The sequence below is a fragment of the Salmo trutta genome, chromosome 14, assembly GCF_901001165.1.
Source record: "Salmo trutta chromosome 14, fSalTru1.1, whole genome shotgun sequence".
Taxonomy (NCBI): Eukaryota; Metazoa; Chordata; class Actinopteri; order Salmoniformes; family Salmonidae; genus Salmo; species Salmo trutta.
Genome location: NC_042970.1, coordinates 9,314,576 through 9,329,030, shown reverse-complemented (window position 1 = coordinate 9,329,030; position 14,455 = coordinate 9,314,576). Strand labels below are relative to the sequence as shown.

At 43.7% G+C, this 14,455-nt stretch overlaps 1 protein-coding gene across 1 annotated transcript; it reads left to right on the top strand.

Moving 5' to 3' along the window:
* The first annotated feature begins 3,073 nt into the window (after positions 1 to 3,073).
* Positions 3,074 to 12,742, top strand: LOC115207346 (uncharacterized). The gene is made up of 3 exons (XM_029774367.1): positions 3,074 to 4,174; positions 9,834 to 10,021; positions 12,509 to 12,742. The coding sequence occupies exons 1-3, from the start codon at positions 3,617 to 3,619 to the stop codon at positions 12,726 to 12,728; spliced, it is 966 nt and encodes a 321-aa protein (XP_029630227.1). The 5' UTR covers positions 3,074 to 3,616; the 3' UTR covers positions 12,729 to 12,742.
* The last annotated feature ends 1,713 nt before the right edge of the window (positions 12,743 to 14,455 follow it).

Here is a 14,455-nt window from a genome sequence, read left to right as displayed (position 1 = left end):
TGTTTATAACAGTAGGAGTGAACATGTTTATAACAGTAGGAGTGAACATTATAACAGTAGGAGTGAACATTATAACAGTAGGAGTGAACATTATAACAGTAAGAGTGAACAATGTTTATACAGTAAGAGTGAACATGTTATAAACAGTAGGAGTGAACATGTTTATAACAGTAGGAGTGACATGTTTATAACAGTAGGAGTGAACATTATAACAGTAGAGTGAACATGTTTATAACAGTAGGAGTGAACACTTTATAACAGTAGGAGTGAACATTATAACAGTAAGAGTGAACATGTTATAACAGTAGAGTGAACATGTTTATAACAGTAGGAGTGAACATGTTTATAACAGTAGGAGTGAACATTATAACAGTAGGGAGTGAACATGTTTATAACAGTAGGAGTGAACATGTTTATAACAGTAGGAGTGAACCATTATAACAGTAGGAGTGAACATTATAACAAGTAGGAGTGAACATTATAACAGTAAGAGTGAACATGTTTATAACAGTAAGAGTGAACATGTTTATAACAGTAGGAGTGAACATGTTTATAACAGTAGGAGTGAACATTATAACAGTAGGAGTGAACATTATAACAGTAGGAGTGAACATTATAACAGTAAGAGTGAACATGTTTATAACAGTAAGAGTGAACATGTTTATAACAGTAGGAGTGAACATTATAACAGTAAGAGTGAACATGTTTATAACAGTAGGAGTGAACATGTTTATAACAGTAGGAGTGAACATTATAACAGTAGGAGTGAAACATGTTTATAACAGTAGGAGTGAACATTATAACAGTAGGAGTGAACATGTTTATAACAGTAGGAGTGAACATGTTTATAACAGTAGGAGTGAACATTATAACAGTAGGAGTGAACATGTTTATAACAGTAGGAGTGAACATTATAACAGTAGGAGTGAACATGTTTATAACAGTAGGAGTGAACATGTTTATAACAGTAGGAGTGAACATTATAACAGTAGGAGTGAACATTATAACAGTAGGAGTGAACATGTTTATAACAGTAGGAGTGAACATTATAACAGTAGGAGTGAACATGTTTATAACAGTAGGAGTGAACATTATAACAGTAAGAGTGAACATGTTTATAACAGTAGGAGTGAACATGTTTATAACAGTAGGAGTGAACATGTTTATAACAGTAAGAGTGAACATGTTTATAACAGTAGGAGTGAACATGTTTATAACAGTAGGAGTGAACATGTTTATAACAGTAGGAGTGAACATTATAACAGTAGGAGTGAACATGTTTATAACAGTAGGAGTGAACATGTTTATAACAGTAGGAGTGAACATTATAACAGTAAGAGTGAACATTATAACAGTAAGAGTGAACATGTTTATAACAGTAGGAGTGAACATGTTTATAACAGTAAGAGTGAACATGTTTATAACAGTAGGAGTGAACATTATAACAGTAGGAGTGAACATTATAACAGTAAGAGTGAACATGTTTATAACAGTAGGAGTGAACATGTTTATAACAGTAGGAGTGAACATGTTTATAACAGTAGGAGTGAACATGTTTATAACAGTAGGAGTGAACATTATAACAGTAAGAGTGAACATTATAACAGTAGGAGTGAACATTATAACAGTAAGAGTGAACATGTTTATAACAGTAAGAGTGAACATGTTTATAACAGTAGGAGTGAACATTATAACAGTAGGAGTGAACATGTTTATAACAGTAAGAGTGAACATGTTTATAACAGTAGGAGTGAACATTATAACAGTAGGAGTGAACATTATAACAGTAAGAGTGAACATGTTTATAACAGTAGGAGTGAACATTATAACAGTAAGAGTGAACATGTTTATAACAGTAGGAGTGAACATTATAACAGTAGGAGTGAACATTATAACAGTAAGAGTGAACATTATAACAGTAAGAGTGAACATGTTTATAACAGTAGGAGTGAACATTATAACAGTAGGAGTGAACATTATAACAGTAGGAGTGAACATATTTATAACAGTAGGAGTGAACATGTTTATAACAGTAGGAGTGAACATTATAACAGTAGGAGTGAACATGTTTATAACAGTAGGAGTGAACATGTTTATAACAGTAGGAGTGAACATGTTTATAACAGTAATAGTGAACATTATAACAGTAAGAGTGAACATGTTTATAACAGTAAGAGTGAACATGTTTATAACAGTAGGAGTGAACATTATAACAGTAGGAGTGAACATTATAACAGTAGGAGTGAACATTATAACAGTAGGAGTGAACATGTTTATAACAGTAGGAGTGAACATGTTTATAACAGTAGGAGTGAACATGTTTATAACAGTAGGAGTGAACATTATAACAGTAGGAGTGAACATTATAACAGTAGGAGTGAACATGTTTATAACAGTAGGAGTGAACATTATAACAGTAGGAGTGAACATGTTTATAACAGTAGGAGTGAACATTATAACAGTAGGAGTGAACATGTTTATAACAGTAGGAGTGAACATGTTTATAACAGTAGGAGTGAACATTATAACAGTAAGAGTGAACATGTTTATAACAGTAGGAGTGAACATTATAACAGTAGGAGTGAACATTATAACAGTAGGAGTGAACATGTTTATAACAGTAGGAGTGAACATGTTTATAACAGTAGGAGTGAACATGTTTATAACAGTAGGAGTGAACATTATAACAGTAGGAGTGAACATGTTTATAACAGTAGGAGTGAACATGTTTATAACAGTAGGAGTGAACATTATAACAGTAATAGTGAACATTATAACAGTAAGAGTGAACATGTTTATAACAGTAATAGTGAACATTATAACAGTAAGAGTGAACATTATAACAGTAGGAGTGAACATTATAACAGTAAGTGTGAACATTATAACAGTAAGAGTGAACATTATAACAGTATGGCCCTTTAACTAACTGAGCCACCCCATTTTAGATTATTCAACATCTAACTTCCTTCAGTCCAAGACGAGGCAGCGCTGTCATTAGTATGACTGGCTGGAGCTTCATATTACAGCTGTAAAGCACCGGGGAATATGACGTTAGACACGCACTAGACACGCACTGCCCTACTGTGGTAAACAGGGAGAGAGCAGACGGCTGATTAAATGCAGTGGCAAACATAGCATTTGTTGTTGATATTGATCACATATTGGTTTAAAATGACAGTTTATAAATGGTCTATTGTCTGCTTCCAAACATAGTTAAATATGCATAATTAAGGTAAATACATAGCCGTAATGTTGCCTACATTACATTTTGATCTGGCCTATCACATAATATTAGGCTCCATGTCACTATAGCAAGGATCAGTGAGTGCGCAACTACATAGGGCATAATGTAGGTTACATGTATTGTTGTAACTTTAAGGTTTTTACTCCTTCCAAACGGGCTCGTTATTGGTGGAACAGTGTATGTCCTCATTGGCTGTGTGACTGTAATCAGCAGAGGAGATGAGGACAGCGTGTTGACAGCGCTATCAACCTGTTATTCATGTCTACGCTATTCTTCTAAACGTTTATTAGCGTCCTCGTCTAATGTTCATTGTTATTTAAATTCATCCGCTTTCTAGACCGGGCTTTGTGTGTAGTTTTCGCGACGGGAACCATGTTTTTGTGTCGTGGAGCGAGGCTGTCGGCCACGGCGTTGGGTTTAAACTCCACGACCAGGAGGACAGCGGCGCAACTTGAAACCCACAGAGCAGCTGACGTTACCTGGCCGTTGCGTAACAGACGTACGTTCAATTGCTCCCGAGCGTTTTGTGGACATGTCCGTGGTGGTCGGGACGGTTCTGCACTTTCACCTGATGGACAGCGAGAAAAGAGGGAGAAGGACATGTTTTCCATCAGAAACTGGGACTCGGTTCGTTTCATAATCACGCATCGGGAACAATTACCTCGTGTAACCCTGTTCGCTTTAAATTTCTCCAACAAAACTATCTTCAGCCCTACATATTGTAACACTAGCTTACCGCTACATCGGACGACAGGAGGCCAAAACAGACAGAAACGACATATAGATGGACGTGAAGCTGTTTTGTTGACGTCTGGTGCGCAGGTCTGCAGGCATCGCGTCTGTCCCACATCGACTGTACCAATGAGGGATCTGTCCTCTGTTGCTGCCGCGCCGAAAGGCCTGGAAGACCCGACCTCAGGTCTCAAAGGGGTAAATGTTTAACTTTGAATGGTATTTGTTTAACCTCCGTGTCACTGAATGTAACTATGTTTGACCAGCAGTCATGCCCCACTTAGCTACACCAAACACCACGACCTGAACCCGCGTAGGGTTGTCGAGTCAACAGCTGCTGTTCTCTGCTTGTTGTTTTGATAAACCACACTAATTACATTTCTACACGGATTGAAATACTAGTTTGTTACAAGTAATTGGCCTACTCCACATTATGAAGTCAGTCCTGTACATTGCAGCTATGTTATGTAAGTAACGTGACGCGCAGAGACGGCGGTCTGTTTAACGTGATGTCTGGCTACCGGGTGGATCAGAAGGGACAGGAGGCCTAATGCTGTCCCTGTGGGCTTCTACTTTATAGCTAGCTATAGGTAGCTTGGTGTACAAAAACCTATAGGCAATTATTGGATACAACTATCAGGAAACTTAAAACTACTCTGGGTGATGTATAACGTGTTATTCATGTTCATTTCCCACCCTTGTCCAGTGTTGAGGTAAATCCGGAGCGTTTCTCTGAGCGTTCAGAGCGCACACTGGAAGGTCTGGTGGAGGAGTTGATCTCAAACCGGCGGTCAAACACCCGATCTAACTGGCTAAAGTCAGCTAGCTACTTCCAGACACAATGAGAGAACAGCTCACTCTGAACATTTTACTCTCCCTAGTAGAGCTGGTTAGGATGTTTTCATGTTATCCAGAGCGTTGGTGACTGTAACTGTGCTGCTGGCAACAATTTAATGACGTTTCCTCCCCCCCCGACGTTTACTGACACCGGACATATTCAACGAGCGTTTGTAAATTCATCAGTTATTCTGCGCACTCAGACGAGAGAGCTCTGAAATCGGAGTAGATGGCCAGAGAGAATATACGAACGCACCCATTGGCCACCGCTTCAGTCAAGCTCTACTCATCTATTATTGAGCCTGTAATAAATACGTTGAGGATATGATGAACTCTAGGGGATAATGGAGTATACTCTTATTTTAGTAAATCATAATCATTTCCCCTTTCCGCTATAACTGGTTTGTTCTGAAAACAGCAGGAACATTGACACAAGGTCCTGAGTCATCATTAAAAGGAAAAACTGTCGGTGGACAGATGGGAATAGACATAATGTTGTGTTAATAGCACTGCTGTGAGGTCCACGGTAAAGACTTGTTCTTTAGCTGGAAGCCCCTGCGACGTATAGGCCTAATTAACTGGATTTCTAACACCTATAACATAGCAACATTCTGCTTGAACTTCATGACATATGAGGGCTTAACTAATGCTGGTATGTTTGTCCTCGGCCCTCTCATTCAAAGTAGCAGATGTGCTAGCGAGGGTGGCGGGCTGGGCCGGGTCAGGGTGGTGCTGTGTGTTTGTCTGCCGTCTGCATCCTCTCAAAAGCTGTTATCACACACATACACACACACACACAGTCCCTCTGTTCTTGTCGCCTCCCTGGCAATACTCCCTATACCACTCACTCACATGACCTTCCCACGGCTGCTCCCTGCCTGCTCTGCTCTGCTCTGTTCCTCTCTGGCTTGGAAAGCAGTCCGTGTCTGTCCTTCTCTCTGCCTCTTTAGCCTTTGTCTATTGTTGGAGAAGCTTGTGGTGCGTCACTGGCCTGGCCTGGCCTCACCCCGTGTTGTTGGGGTCAAATAGAAAAACAACAAGAGGAGAGACAGAGCCATGTGGCTATCTATTTTAGTGATCAGTTGAAACTTGCTTAGAGGACATTTTAGCAGGGAGATTCGGATGACTGATTGTTATAAAAATATATTTCTAAAATTACAGTGAGGGTGATGCGGGCTAGTTATTTCCTGCCCTGCTGTGGCAGCCGCTTCTAGATTTCTATTGGTCATAACATTACCTATCATCTATTGGAGTCCATTGCAGTATGACTTCTCCAGAGCCTTCATTTATAATGCTGTGTTTTTTTTTTTACTGTAGCCTGAAGAGCAGCTCGTCCATGTACTACTTCCCATGCATGTTGCCCTGCGTGCCGAGACACTTAGGCTACGTACAGTGCATTCAGGAAGTATTCAGACCCCTTGACTTTTTCCACAGTTTGTTACATTACAGCCTGATTCTAAAATGTATTAAAATTGTCCCCCCCCCCCAAATCTACACACACTACCCCATAATGACTAAGCAAAAACACATTTTTTACAAAAAATTGCAAATTTGTACAAACAAACAAAAAAAAAGACTTACAAAAGTATTCAGACCCTTTACTCAGTAATTTGTTGAAGCACCTTTGGCAGCAATTACAGCCTCAAGTCTTCATGGGTATGACGCTACAAGCTTGGAACACCTGTATTTGGGGAGTTTCTCCCATTCTTCTCTGCAGATCCTCTCAAGCTCTGTCAGGTTGGATGGAGAGTGTTGCTGCCAAGCTATTTTCAGATCTCTCCAGAGTAGAGGTCGACCGATTAATCGGAATGGCCGATTAATTAGGGCCGATTTCAAGTTTTCATAACAATCGGTAATCGGCATTTTTGGACACCGATTGTGGCCGTTTTTTTTTTTTTTTTTAACCTTTATTTAACTAGGCAAGTCAGTTAAGAACAAATTCTTATTTTCAATGACGGCCTAGGAACAGTGGGTTAACTGCCTTGTTCAGGGGCAAAACGACAGATCTTTACCTTGTCAGCTCGGGGATTCGATCTTGCAACCTTCCGGTTACTAGTCCAACGCTCTAACTACCTGCCTAACATTGCACTCCATGAGGAGCCTGCGTAACAGGTAGTCAGCCTGCCACGCGAGTGCAGCAAGAAGCCAAGGTAAGTTGCTAGCTAGCATTAAACTTAACTTATAAAAAACTATCAATCTTAACAATCACTAGTTAACTAAACATGGTTGATAATATTGCTAGTTTATCTAGCGTCTCCTGCATTGCATATAATCGATGCGGTGCCTGTTAATTTATCATTGAATCACAGCCTACTTCACCAAACGGGTGATGATTTAACAAGCGCATTCGCGAAAAAAGCACCGTCGTTGCACCAATGTACCTAACCATAAACATCAATGCCTTTCTTACAATCAATACACAAGTATATATTTTTAAACCTGCATATTTAGTTAATATTGCCTGCTAACATGACTTTCTTTTAACTAGGGAAATTGTGTCACTTCTCTTGCGTTCTGTGCAAGCAGTCAGGGTATATGCAGCAGTTTGGGCCGCCTGGCTCATTGCGAACTGTGAAGACCATTTATTCCTAACAAAGACTGTAATTAATTTGCCAGAATTGTACATAATTATGACATAACATTGAAGGTTGTACAATGTAACAGCAATATTTAGACTTATGGATGCCACCCGTTAGATAAAATACGGAACGGTTCCATATTTCACTGAAAGAATACCATTTTTGTTTTCGAAATGATAGTTTCCTGATTCGACCATATTAATGACCTAAGGCTCGTATTTCTGTGTGTTATTATGTTATAATTAAGTCTATGATTTGATAGAGCAGTCTGACTGAGCGGTGGTAGGCAGCAGCAGGCTCGTAAGCATTCATTCAAACAGCACTTTCCTGCGTTTGCCAGCAGCTCTTCGCTGTGCTTCAAGCATTAAGCTGTTTATGACTTCAAGCCTATCAACTCCCGAGATTAGGCTGGTGTAACCGATGTGAAATGGCTAGCTAGTTAGCGGTGGTGCGCGCTAATAGCGTTTCAATCGGTGACGTCACTCGCTCTGAGACCTTGAAGTAGTTGTTCCCCTTGCTCTGCAAGGGCCGCGGCTTTTGTGGAACTATGGATAACGATGCTTCGAGGGTGGCTGTTTTAGATGTGTTCCTGGTTCGAGCCCAGGTAGGAGCGAGGAGAGGGACGGAAGCTATACTGTTACACTGGCAATACTAAAGTGCCAATAAGAACATCTAATAGTCAAAGGTATATGAAATACAAATCGTATAGAGAGAAATAGTCCTATAATTCCTACAATAACTACAACCTAAAACTTCTTACCTGGGAATATTGAAGACTCATGTTAAAAGGAACCACCAGCTTTCATATGTTCTCATGTTCTGAGCAAGGAACTTAAACGTTAGCTTTTTTTATATGGCACATATTGCACTTTTACTTTCTTCTCCAACACTTTGTTTTTGCATTATTTAAATCAAATTGAACGTTTCATTATTTATTTGAGGCTAAATTGATTTTATTGATGTATTATATTAAGTTAAAATAAGTGTTCAGTCAGTATTGTTGTAATTGTCATTATTACAAATAAATAAAAATCGTCCGATTTTAATTGGTATCGGCTTTTTTCGGTCCTCCAATAATCGGCGTTGAAAAATCATAATCGGTCGACCTCTACTCCAGAGATGTTCAAGTCCGGGCTCTGGCTGGGCCACTCAAGGACATTGAGACTTGTCCCGAAGCCACTCCTGCGTTGTCTTGGCTGTGTGCTTCGGGTCATTGTCCTGTTGGAAGGTGAATCTTCGCCCCAGTCTGAGGTCCTGAGCTCTCTGGAGCAGGTTATCATCAAGGATCTCTCTGTACTTTGCTCAGTTCATCTTTGCCTCGATCCTGACTAGTCTCCCAGTCCCTCCTGCTGAAATGCATGATCCTGCCACCACCATGCTTCACCATAGGGAGGTGCCAGGTTTCCTCCAGACTTGGCATTCAGGCCAAATAATTCAATCTTTGTTTCATCAGACCAGACAATCTTGTTTCTCATGGTCTGTATTTAGGTGCCTTTTGGCAATCTCCAAGCAGGTTGTCATGGGCCTTTTACTGAGGAGTGGCTTCCGTCTGGCCACTCTACCATAAAGGCCTGATTGGTGGAGTGCTGCAGAGATGGTTGTCCTTCTGGAAGGTTCTCCCTTCTCCACAGAGGAACTCTGGCGCTCTGTCAGAGTGACCATAGGGTTCTTGGTCACCTCCCTGACCAAGGCCCTTCTCCCCAGATTGCTCAGTTTGGCAGAGTCTTGGTGGTTCCAATTTCTTCCATTTAAGAATGATGGAGGCCACTGTGTTCTTGGGGACCTTCCTGAGCCCGGACTTGAACCTGATCAAACATCTCTGGAGAGACTTGAAAATATCTGTGCAGCGACACTCCCCATCCAACCTGACAGCGCTTGAGAAGAATGGGAGGAACTCCCCAAATACAGGTGTGCCAAGCTTGTAGCATCATACCCAAGAAGACTCAATGCTGTAATTGCTGCCAAAGGTGCTTCAACAAAATATTGATAAAGGGTCTGAATACTTATGTAAATGTGATATTTCATTTTTTATAAATTTGCAAGTGTGTGTGTGTGTGTGTGTGTATTTGATTAGGAAAAGAGCGAAAAATAATCCATTTGACATTAAGGCTGTAACGTAACAAAATGTGGAAAATGTGAAGGGGTCCTAATACTTTACGAATGCCCTGTAGTTTGACTGATTGTACCTGCTTCTGTTTATTTTCTGCTGACTCATCGGCTGAGGCTGACACATTGTAGTCCGTTTTCAAAATGTTAACTGAGTCTCAACTAATACAAAGACTGTATGGAAAACTTTCTATTACTGTTTTATATGTGGAACCAGTGTTGCTATTCCTTGACCAGGGCACACTTTAAAAAGAGTCGATCTCAATGTGACGTTCCCGAGTTTTTAATTAAAGGATAAATAAAAAATAATCGCTCTTTCTCTCTGACCCAACCAGGACCAGACTCCAAAGGAAGCCTCAGCCAAGGTCCCTGAGGAGCCCAAGGTACCGGAGCCCGAAGAGGACAAACCTAGCAAGGCCCAGCAGCTGAAGAAGGTGTTTAAGGAGTACGGAGCAGTTGGAGTCTCCTTCCACATATGCATCTCCCTCATGTCTCTGGGAATGTTCTACCTTGCTGTGTCCAGGTAATGTATGAAGCAAGACTTCAACATTATTTGTTACATTTAAAAACATTGCATTCGTCTCCTCAAGTCGTCACGGATCTGTTGATCCCAAACTGTGTGAGGCCTTACATAGATTTATTTTAAACTTCTATAGCACTTTAAGCACACTGCATTGTCATTTCACATGCCATTGGATATAGAGAGAAGGCCTTCTACTGACGGTGTAATGACTATAGAGAGAAGGCCTTCTACTGACGGTGTAATGACTATAGAGAGAAGGCCTACTGACGGTGTAATGACTATAGAGAGAAGGCCTTCTACTGAGGGTGTAATGACTATAGAGAGAAGGCCTTCTACTGATGGTGTAATGACTATAGAGAGAAGGCCTACTGACGGTGTAATGACTATAGAGAGAAGGCCTTCTACTGACGGTGTAATGACTATAGAGAGAAGGCCTTCTACTGATGGTGTAATGACTATAGAGAGAAGGCCTTCTACTGATGGTGTAATGACTATAGAGAGGAGGCCTTCTACTGATGGTGTAATGACTATAGAGAGGAGGCCTTCTACTGATGGTGTAATGACTATAGAGAGGAGGCCTTCTACTGATGGTGTAATGACTATAGAGAGAAGGCCTTCTACTGATGGTGTAATGACTATAGAGAGAAGGCCTTCTACTGATGGTGTAATGACTATAGAGAGAAGGCCTTCTACTGATGGTGTAATGACTATAGAGAGAAGGCCTTCTACTGACGGTGTAATGACTATAGAGAGAAGGCCTTCTACTGATGGTGTAATGACTATAGAGAGAAGGCCTTCTACTGACGGTGTAATGACTATAGAGAGAAGGCCTACTGACGGTGTAATGACTATAGAGAGAAGGCCTTCTACTGAGGGTGTAATGACTATAGAGAGAAGGCCTTCTACTGATGGTGTAATGACTATAGAGAGAAGGCCTACTGACGGTGTAATGACTATAGAGAGAAGGCCTTCTACTGATGGTGTAATGACTATAGAGAGAAGGCCTTCTACTGATGGTGTAATGACTATAGAGAGGAGGCCTTCTACTGATGGTGTAATGACTATAGAGAGGCCTTCTACTGATGGTGTAATGACTATAGAGAGAAGGCCTTCTACTGATGGTGTAATGACTATAGAGAGAAGGCCTTCTACTGATGGTGTAATGACTATAGAGAGGAGGCCTTCTACTGATGGTGTAATGACTATAGAGTGGCCTTCTACTGATGGTGTAATGACTATAGAGAGAAGGCCTTCTACTGACGGTGTAATGACTATAGAGAGAAGGCCTTCTACTGATGGTGTAATGACTATAGAGAGGAGGCCTTCTACTGATGGTGTAATGACTATAGAGAGAAGGCCTACTGATGGTGTAATGACTATAGAGAGAAGGCCTTCTACTGATGGTGTAATGACTATAGAGAGAAGGCCTTCTACTGATGGTGTAATGACTATAGAGAGGAGGCCTTCTACTGATGGTGTAATGACTATAGAGAGAAGGCCTACTGACGGTGTAATGACTATAGAGAGAAGGCCTACTGACGGTGTAATGACTATAGAGAGAAGGCCTTCTACTGATGGTGTAATGACTATAGAGAGAAGGCCTTCTACTGATGGTGTAATGACTATAGAGAGAAGGCCTTCTACTGATGGTGTAATGACTATAGAGAGGAGGCCTTCTACTGACGGTGTAATGACTATAGAGAGAAGGCCTACTGATGGTGTAATGACTATAGAGAGGAGGCCTTCTACTGATGGTGTAATGACTATAGAGAGAAGGCCTACTGACGGTGTAATGACTATAGAGAGAAGGCCTTCTACTGATGGTGTAATGACTATAGAGAGAAGGCCTTCTACTGATGGTGTAATGACTATAGAGAGAAGGTCATCGATTGATGGTGTAATGTAAGAAAATCCGTTGTTAGACTGTCTGTAGCCGTGGGCCCATGGCCCGGTTATGTGGGGCCTGTTATGTGGGCCCGGTTATGTGGGGCCTGTTATGTGGGCCCGGTTATGTGAGTCCTATCTCTGACTGCCTGCTGGCTCTCTACTGGCTCTGTGCCGGCTGTGACCAGTCATCTGCATGCCAGGGGGATTGAGCCTAGATTATCACCCTGCTCACAGATTTCCCCTGATGGCAGTAATATGGCCCTTGGACTCAACACCTTCCTGGCCAGCATGGCGCTCCAGTTCCCTATCAACCCAGATAATCACTGTGGGGAGAGACATGATGCATTCTCAAATGTCACCCTATAGTGCTGTGTTAGTACATTGCAGTGCACTATGTAGGGAATAGGAAGCCATTTCACATGTCACCATGTTAAATGAAAATGTATAGTGGCCTATGCATGTTTTTCTTTAATGAAAGTAAACTTTTTGTATACCACTTTTCAATACAAGTAACAAAGTGCTTCACATCATAAAATAACGATGAAAATGAAATGATCCCTGTTATACTTCTCTCCAATAACGTGTGTTTTCTCTCCACAGTGGGATTGACATGGCTGCCATCCTGTACAAGATAGGTTTTAGTGAATCTCTGCTTCAGTCCAAGTTGGCGGCGGGGACCAGTACGTTTGTCTTGGCGTACGCCGTCCACAAGCTCTTCGCTCCTCTCCGTATCAGCATTACTCTGGTGTCAGTGCCTCTCCTCGTTCGGTACCTCAGAAAGACTGGCCTCTTCAAGACCCCCACTTCACCCACACCCTGATTGGCAGACACCACCACCTCCCCCACACCCTGATTGGCAGACACCACCACCTCCCCCACACCCTGATTGGCAGACACCACCACCACCTCCCCCACACCCTGATTGGCAGACACCACCACCACCTCCCCCACACCCTGATTGGCAGACACCACCACTTCACCCACACCCTGATTGGCAGACACCACCACCTCACCCACACCCTGATTGGCAGACACCACCACCTCACCCACACCCTGATTGGCAGACACCACCACCTCACCCACACCCTGATTGGCAGACACCACCACCTCCCCCACACCCTGATTGGCAGACACCACCACCTCCCCCACACCCTGATTGGCAGACACCACCACCTCCCCCACACCCTGATTGGCAGACACCACCACCTCCCCCACACCCTGATTGGCAGACACCACCACCTCCCCCACACCCTGATTGGCAGACACCACCACCTCCCCCACACCCTGAATGGCAGACACCACCACCTCCCCCACACCCTGAATTGGCAGACACCACCACCTCACCCACACCCTGATTGGCAGACACCACCACCTCACCCACACCCTGATTGGCAGACACCACCACCTCCCCCACACCCTGATTGGCAGACACCACCACCTCACCCCACACCCTGATTGGCAGACACCACCACCTCACCCACACCCTGATTGGCAGACACCACCACCTCACCCACACCCTGATTGGCAGACACCACCACCTCACCCACACCCTGATTGGCAGACACCACCACCTCCCCCACACCCTGATTGGCAGACACCACCACCTCCCCCACACCCTGATTGGCAGACACCACCACCTCCCCCACACCCTGATTGGCAGACACCACCACCTCCCCCACACCCTGATTGGCAGACACCACCACCTCCCCCACACCCTGATTGGCAGACACCACCACCTCCCCCACACCCTGATTGGCAGACACCACCACCTCCCCCACACCCTGAATGGCAGACACCACCACCTCCCCCACACCCTGATTGGCAGACACCACCACCTCACCCACACCCTGATTGGCAGACACCACCACCTCCCCCACACCCTGATTGGCAGACACCACCACCTCCCCCACACCCTGATTGGCAGACACCACCACCTCACCCACACCCTGATTGGCAGACACCACCACCTCCCCCACACCCTGATTGGCAGACACCACCACCTCACCCACACCCTGATTGGCAGACACCACCACCTCACCCACACCCTGATTGGCAGACACCACCACCACCTCCCCCACACCCTGATTGGCAGACACCACCACCTCACCCACACCCTGATTGGCAGACACCACCACCTCACCCACACCCTGATTGGCAGACACCACCACCTCACCCACACCCTGATTGGCAGACACCACCACCTCCCCCACACCCTGATTGGCAGACACCACCACCTCCCCCACACCCTGATTGGCAGACACCACCACCTCCCCACACCCTGATTGGCAGACACCACCACCTCACCCACACCCTGATTGGCAGACACCACCACCTCCCCCACACCCTGATTGGCAGACACCACCACCTCCCCCACACCCTGATTGGCAGACACCACCACCTCACCCACACCCTGATTGGCAGACACCACCACCTCACCCACACCCTGATAGGCAGACACCACCACCTCACCCACACCCTGATTGGCAGACACCACCACCTCCCCCACACCCTGATTGGCAGACACCACCACCTCACCCACACCCTGAT

Coding starts and splice junctions, on each gene's coding strand:
- LOC115207346 (XM_029774367.1), top strand. CDS start 3,617: ATGTTTTTGTGTCGTGGAGCGAGGCTGTCGGCCACGGCGTTGGGTTTA. Junction 4,175..9,833: donor CGACCTCAGGTCTCAAAGGG/GTAAATGTTTAA, acceptor TGACCCAACCAG/GACCAGACTCCAAAGGAAGC. Junction 10,022..12,508: donor TTCTACCTTGCTGTGTCCAG/GTAATGTATGAA, acceptor TTCTCTCCACAG/TGGGATTGACATGGCTGCCA.